Here is a 17751-nt window from a genome sequence, read left to right as displayed (position 1 = left end):
TATGGAATTTTCTGAATTTAACACACTTGTGAAAGGAGTGACAGCACTCCATAATCAAAGGAATGTTCGCTTTCAATAATAGTGACTGTAAAGTTGTTTATAAATATTGATAAAAGTGATTGTTGATTGTGTTGATTTTTTACCGTGCACATCGTTTGAATTCAGTCTCAAATGTCGAAGTTAGATTTTCCATTTTCAACAACGCGGTGATTTCGCTTCTTGGGAGCAGATCGCTACAAAGTTAAATTCTCCACTTTAGAAGAAGCTAGTTCCAATTGAATGTCAGTGGCTTGTAAAAGCACACATCTAACGGTTGATTTATTTGTGTTGTGTTTGCTGAAAAGCAAACATGAATAATGAGGTTTTCATTACAACAATTCATTGAAAGATGCGATTCGTGCGATTTGTGTCCATCTACGAATAAAATCTCCGACAATGAAAGATTTTGTTTTGGCAACCAAGGCTTCGTACAACCTGATTCTGTCCTGCAGCTCAGAATTCGAGCAGCATTTTGAAAATATTGCCTTGAACTCTTTGCTAATATGGAATATATTACTACGAGTTGGAATGGTGCGTACTGATGTTTCGTCCATATTGAATGTGTAGGATGGACCTTTGAACCATGTTCGAATGTGTCCTTCTGTGACAATAGCACGGAATTTCGAAAGAATGCTGTGTGAACTCGAGGGGCAGTGATTCTTTAAAGTTATGATTATTCTGCTATGCTATAAATAAGACTAGACTTTACAGATGGTATCTTTTGGGAGGACATGTTTTCCTTTTTCATACAATGTCATCCTGTCCTCCTTTTGACAAAATGTCCATACAGTGCAAAATTGTTTTTATATCACACAAACAGCTTCCGCAGAAAATCTTCCTCTTCTGATTATATAAATCCAACAGCTCTTCAATGCCTGGAACTGAAAAACTTTTTAACACAGAATAATAAGCTTTAGGGTCAGTATAGGCTTAAAAAGCACGGTCTCAATATTGTCCACCAGACATTTTATCTGTAAGTTAATATGCTTTTTGTATTATTGATCAATCCCCCTAAAATTAAGATGAATAATACTACACAAAAGTTGTAGCGAAAGTTGTCGTGCAAAACTTTGTTGAAGACGCCAAGTCTGTTATTTCATTTCTTTTGGAGATTTGTTAGTTTTATGCCCAACAAGCTTTTAACATGTTCATCATACTATACACAGAAGAATTCACTCAGGGTGGCCACCGAACCGGGAAAACGGGAAAAGCGGGAAAAAGACGGGAAATTGAAGTCACCGGGAAAAAAAGCGGGAAAACCGGGAATTCAGGACATGCACCGGGGAAAAAAATAATTTTCGTCAAATTACATTCAAAATTTTTCAAAGTTTCTAATGAAGTTGATATAAGGAAAAGATTTATTTCTTAATGTTTATTACTCAGTCACATTCTGACTGAATTTTTTGATTTTACCACGTACTAATGGTATGTGGTATTTAATTAAGTAAGGAAGTTAAGTAGATGTTATTTTTCAAATCCAGTTTGTGTTGTCACTAGATCATTGTGTTATGAGGCAATCTTAGAATCGAATATAGAAATATTCATTCATTTGAATGAATGAAGTCATCTTTAAGTAATTCTTCTAATATCCAAGCTCGTTTTTAGACGAAAGTACTTCTATTATGTTTGAAAATTCTACAAATAATAAAAAAATGGACTTTTTTTTTTAAACTTCGTGATTTAGTCTGTCATATTTTACAGTATTACAGTTTAGTATTTTTCACAACTAACCTTATGATGGCGAAATATATTTTTAACTTGTTACTCGGAAAATAAGGAATAAGTTTCAAAACAAAACAAAAATTCCAATATTCTAATATTGAATTGGAACGTTCAAACTTTTTTTAAATAGATTCAACAAATCTGTGTTCAAATTATTTGTTTTATTATTTTGTGGATTATTAGAAAAGCAATACCAATAACTATGGTGAGGTTATACACTGCTTTACTTGCTTCACTGCTAAGCTCTTTAAGTTAGAAACTTCGATTTAATTCGATTTCGAGAACTATGTTTTCCCCACATTAATTTGCGATTATTCATTAGTTTTATTAGTTACTCAGAAAGGTATTCTTTGAAATAGTCCGGAAAAGGTCAAACCAAGAGATGAACACAGGGTTCGTAATGCTCACTCAATCTCAGGAGCACAGGATGATTCTCAACATAAACAACGAAAAAATATTCCCCCTTGACCCGAAAAACGTTTGCTTTGGTCTCATTAAAAAAAAGGCGAAACCTTCCTTAACATTAAAAATATGTCGGCTGTATATAAGATACTATACGATTTTACACCAAGTTCTTTTTTTACCCGGGTGGGTCTTAGTCGATTAAGATCTTTACCGTCAATGAAATTATGAGTCAACCCACGAAAAAAATCACAATAAAAAAAATATTGGAAACATTTGAAAAGCTGTGAAAGTTCAGGTCAACCGTAAAATTAATGAATACTAACCGTGTAAAAAAATGGGTGTATTGCTTTCTGTGAACATTATGCTCTAAGAATGCAATGTCCATTGAATAAGTCAGAAGCTCACGAAAGTGTTGCAACCAACAAAAAAAAAAATAGCAACAAAGAAAAGAATCAAACCATTGCAATTAGGAACTAATGTGTTATTACCATATTGATTAAATGCCGGTTGGCACTTACACTACATGGCTACGATGCGCACAATTTCAGTGTGTCTGTTGATAAAAGCATTTCGCATAACACCTTGTTGCTAATTTCGAAGCGTTTTTTCAAGCTCTCCGGTTTGGTCAGAAAATAAAACACCTAGTTAAGGTCCAAAGACTCTTATCTTAATTTTTAGATAGATAAAAACCGGGAAAATTTGATAAAAATTATCGGGAAAAGCGGGGAAAAAACGGGAATTTGAAAATCGAGTTTCAGTGGCCACCCTGAATTCACTCAAATGGAGACGCATGGTGCATTGGTCCATCAATATCAACTCCTTGTTATTAAACTTTTTGTGCAAAAGCTAAAGATTTACAATTTTAGGCATAAGTACCAGTGATTAGTGAAAGCCATTTACACAAAGTTACAATAAAAAACAACCTAGCCTGAGGCTGAGGCCCACTTGGAGTTTCAAAGGGTAATGGCAAAATACGGAAGATTGATTTCTGATTAGCATAGTAGAAAATGGTATTTGATTGAATATACATAATACAAATGCAGATGCATTGCTACAAGAGATGGAAATATAATCACCATCATAAAAATCCGATGAATTATTTTAAGCTTCAAAGAGTGACATCTTCGGAATTTCGGGAGAGAAATGTATTCGATAATATAAGAAATATTTCCTTACTTCTCTAAAGCCCGTTATTTTCGTCGCTTTCTTCATAATCTCCGTACTAACGTTTACAACTGAGAAATTAAACAATTACTTTTAGTGCAATAAACCAATATTTGAATGGTTGTGTTGTAATCTTTGTTGTTTCACTTTCAAGGCTTCAATTGTAAGTGTGGATAAATGAGGATTCGTTTATCGTATGTGATCGGGATTCCATGAATTTTCAACTGATTTGTGATAATTTGTAAAAGGAAAACAGAAATTAATTCATATCCATATCCATACGTACATATAGAATTTGTTGTAGGAACTCGGCTGAAGCACATTCGATATGATGTGAGGCGGCAATGTCCCAGTGGGGGAATAATGCCAAAGAGGAAGAAGATATTTGTATTTACAAAGAGAAAACTTCTGAATTTAAGCTATAGAATAACGCAGGATGGTAATTCTCGCTGAGACCGGGCCACTATTTGCACGAGGTTCTTAAAAATGCCTAAATTTATATTCTTTCGAAAGCTTTCGGCGAGTATATTAAGGATCCGAGTTAAATTCTTCAGAAAGAAGAACCCCTCGTTGGTTATCACGAAATCATTTTAATGGACCCCTCGATTTTTGTCAATTCTTGACTCACCAAAACTGTCATAACATTTCTCAACCGATCAAAGAGATCAGCATATCGAGGAAAGAGGAAGAGTGTATCCTCAATTTGCAATAATAAAAGTAGAAGCAGCCATATTAAATTTTGCCCCCATGGATTTCTTTTTGAAAACTATTTTTCTGCCAGGTTCGCAACCACCGACTATGAATAATAATACATCGATGGAAAGCTCAGCTCATAGTGTGCATTGTGTCCAAAAATATTAGGTGTATGTTTTTTCTACCAGAAGCTATGTACGATTTACCAAATTATTTTTTTAAGGGCCATCTGACTGACGAACATTATTTTTATTTCAATCAAAGGTAATTGCCTATTTCCGGGGATTAAAAACACCCGACTTGGACGTTAATTTACAATGTTATGAAAACTCATATGTGAATATGTACGTTATGTGGAAGATATTGATTTGAAAAATGTATTGGAGGTAACCACTTTCCCTTCGATGGGACTCGAACCCATGACCCTACAGTACGCTAGACTGGTGCTTTAACCAACTAAGCTACGAAGGACCTCCGTCGGCCTTCGCAACCTAGCAACTACTGAACGAGCTCGAGATTCCCAAATTGGACGCATAGTCAAATCACTCGCAATCCATTTATCAAGCCAATACTTCCACATGTGTATTGTACACGTCCACATTAGAGGAGCGTGAGTATTTAGAATGTCTGGCGGCTATACACATTCTTCATCAGCAACGGTACTGATCAAGTGAGGTTGTGTAAGCTATTTGCCAGTCGGTCGTCAAGCTCAGACCCGACCGCATTGCGTAGGCAAGAGCACGCAACTCAAGTTCAGTTCAATCAAAGGTAATTGCCTATTTCCGGGGATTAAACACCCGACTTGGACGTTAATTTACAATGTTATGAAAACTCATATGTGAATATGTACGTTATGTGGAAGATATTGATTTGAAAAATGTATTGGAGGTAACCACTTTCCCTTCGATGGGACTCGAACCCATGACCCTACAGTACGCTAGACTGGTGCTTTAACCAACTAAGCTACGAAGGACCTCCGTCGGCCTTCGCAACCTAGCGGCTACTGAACGAGCTCGAGATTCCCAAATTGGACGCATTATTTTTATGGTTAATGTGGTACTACGAAGTCAGTTCCTTGATTTCAAACACTATTCTGAGCCAAATATGTTTCAGAAATGAAAAGCATATCTACAACAGTATTTTATTTGAAGGGTATTTTATTTGAGCATAACGGAGCCGTATTCAAGTTATTGAATTAAATAATTCAAGATTTGGTATTGATAAATAGTACATAGCTTTTGATCCCTGCCCTTTGGTTCAGAAAGGGTAAGGGCGCGTTCTGCCAACTTGGTTGAGGCAGATTTCAAGTGTGAACAAGTTACTACATGGACGTTCTAAAGTGCCTGAATGAAATGTGTAGCTTGTGAGGAGCCCTTGAAGATGTGATGTTGGATCAGTATCTTGATATTAATCAGAATTTATAATGTAAATTATTATATATATTTTTAATAACACTACTTTACAGTATTCTTGAGTTTTAACTAAAAACACAATGTCAGTTTTGATCACAAATACAATGTCGGTAGTAATTACAAACTTAAACTTATCAGTATTTTTACTTGATTCGCGATTCGCGATATAATAATATTCATAGTTTATCGCGTGTAGTCAGAACGTTTTGTTTAAAATTACAAGACCTAATAATGATCCATAATTTGCATCCGCTGAACCATTCTGAACGGCCGTATTGAGAATATCACCTATAACACCATATAATCCGGCATTGATGCACTGATTTTACGCATGTGCATGTGATTCAACGGACATCGTATCTTGGAGCCTTGAATGGTGGTGCAGACAGGTAGAGGTCCTTCTCATCAGTGATAATGATCTCTGCTACGCGGCAATACTTTTTTGAGGCGTTCCCTGATGATGATAAGGCGCAGCTACGCATAAACATAGCTAGGTAGGAATTAACCAGTAGAAAATATCACCAAGACAAAAATAGGGAATTTCACTGAGTAGAAGTTTTATCAAAACTAGGAACGCGGCACCTTTTGATGTTGTTATGTCTCACTTTAACGAGCCATAATTAAAAATACCCCACATTCAAACGAGGGTATGCAGACAATCTTACATTGGTTTCATTCTCGATATTTTTTTTCTAATACATAGGGAATAGGCGTGATGAAGCTGTACTTTGCCACCGAAAAGTGAATCCTATAGCTGACCACGACCCATAAAATTACAGTAACGCTACGCTTGTATGTAAGGCTTTGAGACTATTGAGACAACTTAAAGACCATTTCTTCACGTTTGTTTAACTCTTAAGCGGTGCTTACTTATACGCTTGAACTAGGATACCTTTAGCAACCTTTAGCAACCCCCATACCTTTAGTGACCTTTAGCAGTCTCTATGAACTGACATCAAAACGTAACATAATCTACAATGAGTATAGAATTGAACTGAATAACGTAGGAAACATAAGATAACTAAGACAGACAGAGTAATAATGACACAGTGAGAAACATTCGACATAATTATGACTAGATTAAAAGTAGATCCATAGACATAAAGATCTACCATAAGACTTCCTAAGCTTATCAAAAATTCGAAGCTCAAGAAATGTCTGTAAAATTATTACCTGTTGAATCTTATTCGGAGGCGATTTCGAAGCTTTTGAAGACCAACAGGCCCATAGCAACAATATTCGGTGTTGTTAAGTTGAGAATTTTTGATGATTGCTGGGCGCACTGTTCTGAAGTGTGGCCTGGTAAATAGACTAAATAGATTCCAAAATAAATTTTAAACGAGTCATATTTATCAAAATCTAGTGCGTTATTATTGTTTCAAAATGCATTTCTATTCGAGTTTTCTCTCTTTGTCATCATATCTACAAAAAGACTGACTCTCGCGATAGATTATAAGCTTATTATTTTTTGAGCTTCATTTGTTTGATGGAAACTGCAAATTTAGAAGAAAAAAAATGACTGACTAGTTTTTGTTTGCGTTAACATTGTAGTAGGGATAGTAGTGATGATTGCTGATCTCGATGAAATTGTGAAAAAATGGTTGTTGATATGAAAATGGTGATGTTGTGTGGTTATGCAAGTGTTAGTGAAAAGGTTAATACACAAGTTGGTATTGGTGGTGTAGACATAGTGACAAAAGAAGCTAGGTAAAAGATAGAGTTGATTTAAACGGGATGGGAACATGTTCGCAGTGAGTATGAAGAATGAAATGCAATATTGAGTTGAGGTGCTAGAAGTGGGAATTATTTTATAATTATACTAGAAATAATGTAAAATATTCGGTACATGTCCAATGAAAGCTAGTAGAAGTGTCGGTTCTTATATGATATATAACAGCGCTGTTTTGAAGATCGATTCATTGTGTGTGTGTTCATGACTGTAAATAAGATATTTGTGATGACAGGGACAATAGTAATTATGATAGTGATGGTGGTGAAAACGATAATAAGTGATGCTACCGGGATTATTTTATAGAAAACTATTTGAATCAGAGCTAAAATTAGAGTTATTTGAATCAGGCCTTAACAGTGACCATTTGAGCAACGTAGCTTAGAAACGTCTGTTAATGATCAAAAATAGAGGCTCGTAGAAGCAAATTTAATCATCGGATCAACAGGGAATAGACCTAGTGTTAAGTTGGAGTGATGAGTGATAGTTATAATGGTGAAAACGGTGATCAGTTATGTTATTGAAGGGGACTATTTAATAAAACTATTTGGATCAGGCCTAAAACAGTGACCATTTGAGCAACGTGGCTTAGGAACGTCTGTTATTGATCTAAAATAGAGGGTCATAGAAGCAAATTTAATTACCGTGGGCAACAACAGGGATGGACCCAGAGTAGAGCTTGAGCCGAGAGACTGCCAACGGGCTACATGAAAAAAATAGTGCATAGCTTTTGATAGAAAAAACATACATCTGAGATTTTTGGACACAATGTACAATATTTGCTAAGCTTTCCATCGATGTATCAATATTCAAAATCGGTGGTTACGATCCTCGCGAAAAAATAGTTTTCAAAAAGAAAACCAAGATACCGACCAAATTCAATATGGCTGGTTCTATTTCTATTATTGCAAAATACACTCTTCCTCTTTCCAACGATATGCTGATCTCTATGATCGGTTGAGAAATGTAGGAGTTATGACAGTTTTGGTGAGTCAAGAATTGACAAAATCGAGTGGTCTATTAAAATGATTTCGTGTATAACTAACGAGGAGTTTATCTTTCTGAAGAATTTAACTCGGATCCTTAATATACTCGCCGAAAGCTTTCGAAAGAATATAAATTTGGGCATTTTTAAGAACCTCGTGCAAATAGTGGTCCGGTCTCAGCGAGAATTACTCAGGAGCTAAATTTGCTTCAACATTACAATACGTTTTGTTAATTAGACAGAATGTATCAAGACCAGGGTTTTCAAATCTCGCTAAACTTTAGGAAATGAGCCGCGATAATTTGCATTGATCGTTTTCTCTCATCATTCCGTTGTTCCGCACCGTCACAAATGCAGTATTGTAGTTCCAGAGAAATCTTTCTATTTACGATTCACAGATTAATGTTTCGAATATTTTTTGGCTTGCGGTAAGTTGGTCAACTTTGAAAAGATGTACATTAGTCTTTGTTGAACAAATACACCTACATTTAATTAGTGTGGTCGCATCACTGCCTTGTTTTTGCTGTGTTTTTGCGTCGCAAGCATAACATTTTTTGTAATTGTTCACTAAAACTTTTCGCAAAAAGTGAGCGAAATGTTAATGTTTTCATCCAGGAGATACGATTTTCGTTTATGTTCTCGTCGAAAACTACGAAAAAAAATATTCTCGTTTCCCTAATTTCATTTCATTGAAATAAAAAATCGAAACTTTTTTAGGTACGGATGGTGAGCCTGATGATTAGGTCATAATAGGTCTTTTCAAAGGAATTTCAAAGTTGGTTAGTAATATGTATTGAATACAGACTACAGTGATATTGAATAAATTTTAGAATTGTTTCATCATGAAAGACTGTATTTTGTCTTCTGAGAAGAAAAAGACTGCCATATTTCTTGGCATGAGTACAGTGAGGTGTAAGTAAAGCATATCGGAAAAAAATTAGGGCTATCAATTATTATTTGAATTTATTATGATGAGAATATATTATGATTAAGCCATTGTGATAACCGAATCATCAGCTAAATGCTCTGCTCCAGATCTCGATGGACAGAGGACGGTGACGTTTGCTCATCCATAACCATAAGAGCCGACCCTTTGTGATTTCGCCTGCTGCTGTTATCTGCTTTCGTCCCGTCGTTGATCTGCAGAAGGTGGCGCATCGTATGCGCATTTAAACAGTAAATTTAATAAATTTTGAGCTTCAAATAGCTATTGCCTTCATCAAAATATTAGCACCAAAATGTTTTTCATCACATTACCAAACGGCTGCAAAATTCGGTTGTGGGCAACCTTGTGGTTGGGTTATGGGCTGTGCACCCTGTTTTTGTTGACAATCGTTCAATATTGCTAGAGAGGAAGATGCCTTTGCTAGGTGGATCAATCTGGGTTATTTTTTCGCCTCATGGCAATTATAATGAATAAATTATTCTTTTGCTTTAAATCTGGGTGGTTTTTATTTTTTATCGAGTGTTCAAAGGGTGCCCACAATCGAACCACAAAATTGAAATGTTCAAAAATGTCGAATTTTCGTAATCTTCTATCTTCTCTTTATATATAAAAATGAAATGGTCTGTGTTCGTATCCGCATAACTCGAAAACGGCTGGATGGATGTTTTTCATTTCTTCAGCAGAAACATTCGTTATAGTTTCCGACGGGTTTATATGATATTTCCTAATGCGAAAGTTACGAGTAAAGTTGAGCAAACCGTGAGAAACTAAAATTGTGATTCCTATGCGAACTTTGTATGGGCAGTTCGGAATGCACATTCTCGCCTACTACGCAGGACAACGTCTGCCGGGTCGACTAGTTGTCAATACAAATTTTCAAAAATTTACTAGCTGTCTCTGTTTCAATAATGTTATTATTATTACTTCGAAAGTCAGAAACAATTAATCATTTTATTTGTATTTATTTATTTTCTTTATCAATATTCTTTATAGCCTTTGATGGCCTTAAAACTTTTTATAAAAGTTTTTTTTATCGACAAGTCATCGTTATTTGCACATATCTATTTAAACTATTTAGAAACTTAGATTTCAAAAGCAACATTCCCATTATGAGTGCTTGTAATGTGACCGAAGATCTTCTCACGTCTCTGGTGGGCTAATTTGTGCTCACCCACGCAATCCAGCGCCATTTAATGAAAGAAGAGTATTCGCTGCTTCCATCAGAGATGTTGGATTGCGTTCATATGCACAAATTAACACACCAGCGACGTGAGAAGCTCTTGTTTACAAAAACTGTTTCGCCCTTTTGAAATGTTGGTCCCGATTTGGTCTCACACGACGGTCACGAAAACTAGCAGTACTGATCCATATGTAGCGCAAAGATGAAAAAAAAACCTTCGATTTTTACCGATAATCAAAATGTTTGGTTCTTTCATCACACACGAACGATTGTTGTTGAATCAAATCTGATTTACTTACAAACAACCAAGCGTTCTCCATTTATTTCTCATGCAAGTACACACTACAGTATTTTGCACCACCTGTAGTGAATTTTGCCACTTCTAATTTGTTAAACTAATTTGAAATGCTTCACAAAGCCACGAGAACCTAGTTATTTTGAATAGGAGATCTTTGAAATATGTAGCTAGATTTGTAAATTTTCGTGTCTGCACGATATTCAGTATTTCGGTTTATTTTGTTTAAAAAACATCGAAAAAGCTTAAAGGGAACATTTTGCACAGTTCGCAACATCAACAACAGGCGGCAGCAGAAAGAATCGGCTCTGGCGGATGAGCAAGCGGGTGGCACAGCCCTCTATCCATCAGCGTCTAGATCTAGAGCAGAGCATTTAGCTGATGGTTTTGGTTACCATAGTCATATCATTTGAAATACGGTTATCATGAGTAAAACTCACGCTTCCCAGTTGTAGGATGCGGTGTTAGATTCTAATCGTTATACACTACCGTATGTATACTTCTGTTATGAACATTCGGTGTGTCCTGGACATTTCGATTTATGGACCGCTGGACACAACTTTTGTGAACAAACTGAATAATATAACTCTTTTGCAATTTAGGAAAAAATGCTGTAAACAGTGCTTTATGTTATATACGCATCATATAATTTTGAACAAAAGCTGAAACCGATTTAAAGAAATCATTTATTATATCTTATGTTTGATATGATTAGCTAACGCATACCTTTTCATCTAATCCTTTCAATTCGCCTGGTAAACAGCAACAAGCAGGGAGCAAATAAGAAAGGCAACTCGAGCAACGCTGGAAACAACAAACAGTCAAAGACATCACCTTACGCCGATGTTTCGAACGAGTTCTTGTACTGTCACATGTGCGACAAGCACATGTACGATGCGACGTCGTTCGAGAATCACATCACCGGTCGTACCCATCGGGTCATGAAGGAGAGCATCGAGGAGAGCTACCGCATGCGGGCCACCCTGCTCCGGCAGGAGGCTCGCATTGCCGAGCAGCTGAAGACGATTGAAATCGACCGACTGAAGCGCATGGGCAAGGCCAAGAACTACTCCAAGATGCGCGAGTACTGTCCGATGTGCGAGCTGTTCTTCTACGGACACATCATCGCTCATCGGCGGTCCGAGAAGCATCTGGATCTGAAGAAGTTCTTGCACCCGAAGTGTGACGAATGCGAACTGGAGTTCCACAACCGCACCGAGCATGATGACCATTTGCTGTCTGTGGTTCACATGAAGAATTGCAAGACTAAACCAAGCCGACTTGACATCGAGAAGAAAGCAAAACGTAGGTTTTACCGAAAGGGTATGAGCAGATGGATCATTTGTCTAATACTGTTTCATCTTTTTTCCACAGAATTGATTATCTCCACTGCTAATGATGAATTGCTAGACATTCGTGAAGAAACGGCCCCGAAAAGTAAGAAGAAGGACAAAGAGGCTGCCTCTTCGGCAGCGAAAAAAACCGAACCAAAAGCCTCGACTGCTGCGTCCGAATCCACGGAGAATGGCGATGCCGCCAAGGATTCGGAAACAGCTGCCGAGAAGCCCGCTACGGAGGAAGGAGCTGCGGACGCCAAGATGGAAGAAGACGTCCCGGAGGATGAGGTCGTCAAAGATGAAGAGAGCGAAGATTGTATTCTGGACTACAAGCCTGGTGATGAAATTTCGCCGGAAATTGACAACAAGCTGCCACGGTACAAGAAGAACCGTGCGCTCGGCGTGAGCCTGATTGGCAAGCTCGAGTGCCACGAGTGTCGCATCTGCTTCAAGTACTTCGACGACGAAGCCACCGGGGAAATCCATGCCCGCACGCACTCCCACTATCGTGCGTTCATTCGCTTCCTGAACGAGAAGGCACAGGAGGTGCGTATCGCTCAGAAGCGTGCCGCCGTCGCACTGGAAGAGGCTGAAGCCGCCAAGAAGCAGAAGCTGGCTGCCGAGGAGAAGAAATCGGAGAACAGCGAGGCTGAGAAGAAGGATTCAGAGCTCTACGACCCATCGGAAGCTACTGGTGAAGGTACGGATAATGAATGAACAATAATGTGTTTTGAATTGTAGTGTGTGTTAGATGTAGCACAAAAAGCGCAACATTTTACAGATAAGATGCGTACGTAGTGAATATGTACTGTATGCTTTTATTATATTATGTATAAGTTATTCATAATATAATAGGAATGACTTGGATAACCCATAAAATGCCTCAAATTATCTGAAATCTATGATTTATTAATGACCTATTGAAAGAATTGGCTGGGGATCAAATGGGATTTTTTGTGTTCTAATCTCGTGATATCTTTGAACAGTATTACAACATACAACTGACCTCAGTCGGTAAAACGCCGGTGGGGGAATTAAATGGAATAGTACTACTAACTCATCTTATGACAAGTGAAAAGCCTAGAGTACCCACTCAATATGCTTGCAAAAGCTTAAAAGAAAAAGAAAATGATAGTATATCATGTAAAATCAGTCAGCGATATTAGAATCTATATGTGATTCTTAAATTCACTTATTTATCAACAAATATAGTAGTGAAATTGAATGTAATATAATTTGTCTGAATAATAGAATTGTAAAGGAGTTTCGCTAAGTAAGCTTCATACAAATTGAGTCAAAAAGTATACATTTTGATACAAAAGGACTTTAAAAACATGTGATAATTATGAAATAACAAAGTCGTTAGCTCTCCTATCCAGTTCTCTTTGAATTGTAGCCTTTGGAACTTCATTTATATCTAAGGTGTGTTGTCTTGTTGGTTGGGTGTCAATCCATTCCTCCTCTAGTCCCACCACATCGAAATTAGTGTTGCCACATTTTTGCTTCATAGGTCCCGTCTTCAGCACAGTTCCGAAGATTAAGGGTGAGTACCTAATGTAAATTGATTACGAAAAATGCATGATTTTCGATAGAAAATATTCATTATTAATAATATGATGTATATGAGAATTCATATTTCCAAAATATCTGGCTTACACTTTAGTCATAAGTTTGTGGTCATTTGCTGGAACAAATGACAAAGGTTATTTGCACATGTAGTTTTATGTCTGGTTTGCGATCTACACCAGAGATTGAATCCAAAGTGAAATGAAAAAATCTTTCCCTTATCATCTCTATATACACTCATGATATGTACAATACCGTAAGAGACGCTAGCTGTTACGACAATGAACTGGTTGGTCTCCACCCCCCAACTCTATTATACTCGATGACACTTTTTTCAAATAGCTCCAATTGCGGGGGCATCGATGTTGATGATGCATTTCAACTTGTTTTGCCCAACTGTGCAAAAAAATATATGGTCTCCAACGAAAAAATGAGCGAAAGCGAAGTGTTTTATCATAGCATATCGGTGAGGCTTCTGTTTTGACGTAGAATTACGTCTTTCGGTAAGATAGGGGGGGTCATTCCGAAGTTTCAAATTTGGGACCGTCACGAAAAGAGGTCAGGAATTACGAACCAATAACCCAGCATTTTTTCAACGGATTCCGGAGGTTTTGGTATGAATCGATCAGTAAACTCTTTAGATTCTATACAGCTACTGTAAACAATTGATGCAATGCATTTAACTATTGAAAAATTTAACTTTATCAGCCAATGTTGAAATTGCACTTTAACAGTAAATTGCCTACATTTCGGCTATTAGCCATCCGGCATGAACATGCATAAAATGTTGATGATCAAATTTCGTATTCTCTTTCGCACTATACGTAATTCTACGTTCAATTTGCGGCCGAATCTTTGATACAACCCCCTACTTTTTTCCGCACTTTTATACAATTGCGATAAACTTCTTTTCTAGTTTGTAATAAATTGATTATGTCTTTGTCTCTCTTTTATCATTGTTCGTTATATATTGAGAGCGTTTTCTGCAAACCCTGATCTTCACTGATCATTCGACAGATAATTTGGTGATTTTTCCCCGGGTTTGCAGCGGGCAACATTTTGCTGAGGTCGGGAAAAAAATTGAGTGTATAAGAGTAGAAAGATATGAGATTTATCATGTTTTTGAGAGGGTGGCCGTAAACTTTAGACCGGAGGTTTATTAAAAGGAAGGAACTTACCAAACACTTTGGTGGGCTCCAAATGGTGTGAATATTCCATTCAAAAACCATTGCACCATATATTTAAAAGATCATTCTTTATCATACTCATATAGTTGCCAAGAGCGCGCTAGTATCAAATCACTGTACTTGATTCACGGTTTGGCTGAAACAATCCTACGGAATAAGGTTTTTTAAAGTGTTATAGTGTTATAGTGCTTGTGGTAATCAATTAAGTAATTGTTTGAGAAAACTTTACATAAAATACCAATGAATAAAAAGCAGGACCTTAGTTTTTTTCTTGGACAATAAAATCTCGGAATTTTTGCTTCTGCGTTTAAAATTAATCGAACGATTAATTTTTTTTCACGGTACAAAACATAATAAAATAAAAAAAAGCTTTGTTTGTTTGGTTTCTACATCCCTTCAATCATGGTATAACACAGATGCAATTGCAATTGTGAATATATTTATAAATTCATATTTTGAGAACTTGGAGTTTATTCACTTGGAATGACTGAAAAATGAAGTGCTTGAACGAAGAACTGTAAAATACGATTTACATAATAGACGCAGGCAAATTTTTAAATCGACTCTTTTGTTTACAGTATTTTACAACTCAGTCGATAGAAGCTACGTTGGTTCAAAACTTGAAACAAATATCTGAGAAACCCGCCGACGATGACCTACAAATATTTGATTTAGCTAAGATGCAAAACGATTTCTTTCGTTGTCGCCAGACTGTTAATTCCTGTCAGTGATATTCCGAAAAGCTGCAGACAAAAATTAAACACACCACGGGAGCAAAGCAAACTTTGGAAATTCTTCATATTTACCTACCATGTTTGAGCTAAATTAGTGAAACTATTGAAGGAAAGCATTTAAGATTAATATTTGCTAATATTTCGCACATTTGAGGGACACTTCTAACTGAACTGTTTGTTTGAAAAACTGCATGTTCGACATTTTTTACCAAACTGAGATTAGAATTCGTATTATGGCAAAAAATACGATTTTTTGTTTTGTCGGGTTATGTATGTTTTTATTTTTATTTTTTTGAGAAACGACATATTATCAATTCAGTAGAAAACCGAAATGGGCGTTTAGCGAGGTTGGACTTTTCTCACAATCCGTACGCTAAACCTAACTTCGGAAGTGGTGCGCTGTTTTCATTCGGTGATGCGCTATACAGCGCACGTCTTCCGAAATTTTATTTAACGCATGGATTGTGAGAAAAATCCAACTTCGCTGGCGGCTAGTTCGGTTTTCTACTGAATTGATAATAAATTATGAGTAACACTGCTACGCAGTCTCATCTAATTGAAACGAGTTTTATTTATCGTCCGACGTTGCCATATGGAATTAGTGTCTTCTTCAGGGAAAGAGAAATTTGTTAAGTGTGTGGTTTAGCTGGTGTCGATACGTAGTACTTGTGAAATACTGGCAAATGATTCCCAGACTATGTACCGACACCAACTAAAACAGACAGTTATAGTTAGACAAAACATAAGACGAACAAATTTCTCTTTCCCTGAAGAAGACACTAATCCCGTGTCGAAACGTCGGATGATAAATAAAACTCGTTTCAAGTAGATGAGACTGCGTAGCCGTGTTACTCAGAATTTATGACTGAACGTTACAGTAAATTTATAATATGTACACTAGGGTGGCTCAGATTAGTATGGGAAAAACTTTTTTCAACTTTTTTGATGGGCCGCCCTCTTATTCGGTTCTATTTGATGCCCTGATGCTCTGGACAAAATTTCAGCCAAATCGGCCAACGTTTGGGCGGTGCTAAACTCGTTGGAAGTTTATATGCAAAAATGTATGCAGAAACATCCAAAAACAGTGAATTGCAGTTGGACGGCACAACTTACGATGAAGAATTATGATACTCATTCAGATCTTGAAGAATTTAATACAGAATGGTATGCAGAAAACCGCGAGAAGATTAGAGTTTGCCCGGCTAAGTTATTAGCATTTCTCTGAAGTGGGGTTTGAGCAAATTTCGTTTCTTTTACCTTTGAAAAGAAATAAATTCACCCCTACAACACTCCAGTAAAATGCTAATATCTTTGCCTAATAAGCTCTAATCTCCTCGCGGTTTTCAGCATAACATTCTGTATTTAATTCTACAAAAGCTGAATGAGTATCATGATTCTTGATCGTAAATTGTGCCGTCCAACTGCAAATCACTGTTTTTGGATGTTTCTGCATACATTTTTCCATATAAACTTCCGACGAGTTTAGTACCGCCCAAACTTTGACCGATTTGGCTGAAATTTTGTCCAGAGCATCAGGGCATCAAATAGAACCGATTAAAAGGGCGGCCCATCAAAAAATTTGAAAAAGTGCATTTTGAGCCACCCTAATGTACACGCATTTTGAAGAGCAATTATGGAGTTGACGCAGGGTGTTGAGTTTTGCCTAAAATTATTAATCGACATCGAAGAAATCGAAAGATTCGGTGCCAATTTGTTAAAAAACAGTTTTTTGTTATTTTCTCGCAATTGAGTAAAATGTAAATGATGTAAGAGTTCCTCAAATAAATGATTCGGATTCAACTATGGGGCCGTACACTAATTACGTAAGCATTTCTTCTGGGTTTTTCAAACCCCCCCACCCCCATGTAAGATTGTTCCCATAAAAATCATTTTTTTATTTATATGGAGCGTAAGAAAATGGCAGCCCCCCCTTAACTGCTTACGTAATTAGTGTACGACCCCTATGTATATTGTCAGGCCAGGCATAAAGCCTTCACGGCAGTACTCTACGACGTACCATGCGCCTCCACGCTTCTACGAGACGTCCGACACGAGGACATAACAACTAATCCACATTGCGAAAATTTTCAGTTTTGTTGAGCTTTATTTCAATATTTAGTCAGCTAGGGAGACGGCAGGTATTTTCGTCTGTTCGTCATAGTCTCGAAAACCAATAAAAGAGACGCTTTTTTTTGTAAAACTCATGCGTAAACGTTCTGCTATAGTGGAGATCTAGCAAATAGACGTTGCTTTCGTTGGTTTTAGCCCCTATGACGATGGACCTGCCGTGTCCCTATTTATGATTGTTGATTGTCGAAAAAATGAAAAATTATTCATAGACATAGCGTAAAACGTTC

The 17751-nt window shown here is 36.9% G+C and overlaps 1 protein-coding gene across 2 annotated transcripts in view; it reads left to right on the top strand.

Moving 5' to 3' along the window:
- Positions 1 to 17751, top strand: part of LOC134211008 (zinc finger protein on ecdysone puffs) — a 52577-nt gene that overhangs the window by 25101 nt on the left and 9725 nt on the right. For both annotated transcript variants that reach the window (XM_062687526.1, XM_062687525.1), the window contains exons 4-5: positions 11334 to 11875; positions 11945 to 12607. In XM_062687526.1, the coding sequence (XP_062543510.1) occupies positions 11334 to 11875; positions 11945 to 12607 (1205 nt within the window). The remainder of the gene's footprint in view (positions 1 to 11333; positions 11876 to 11944; positions 12608 to 17751) is intronic.

This window comes from Armigeres subalbatus, chromosome 2, assembly GCF_024139115.2.
Source record: "Armigeres subalbatus isolate Guangzhou_Male chromosome 2, GZ_Asu_2, whole genome shotgun sequence".
Taxonomy (NCBI): Eukaryota; Metazoa; Arthropoda; class Insecta; order Diptera; family Culicidae; genus Armigeres; species Armigeres subalbatus.
The sequence above is the reverse complement of the archived record's forward strand: the minus strand, read 5'-3'. Positions and strand labels throughout refer to the sequence as shown.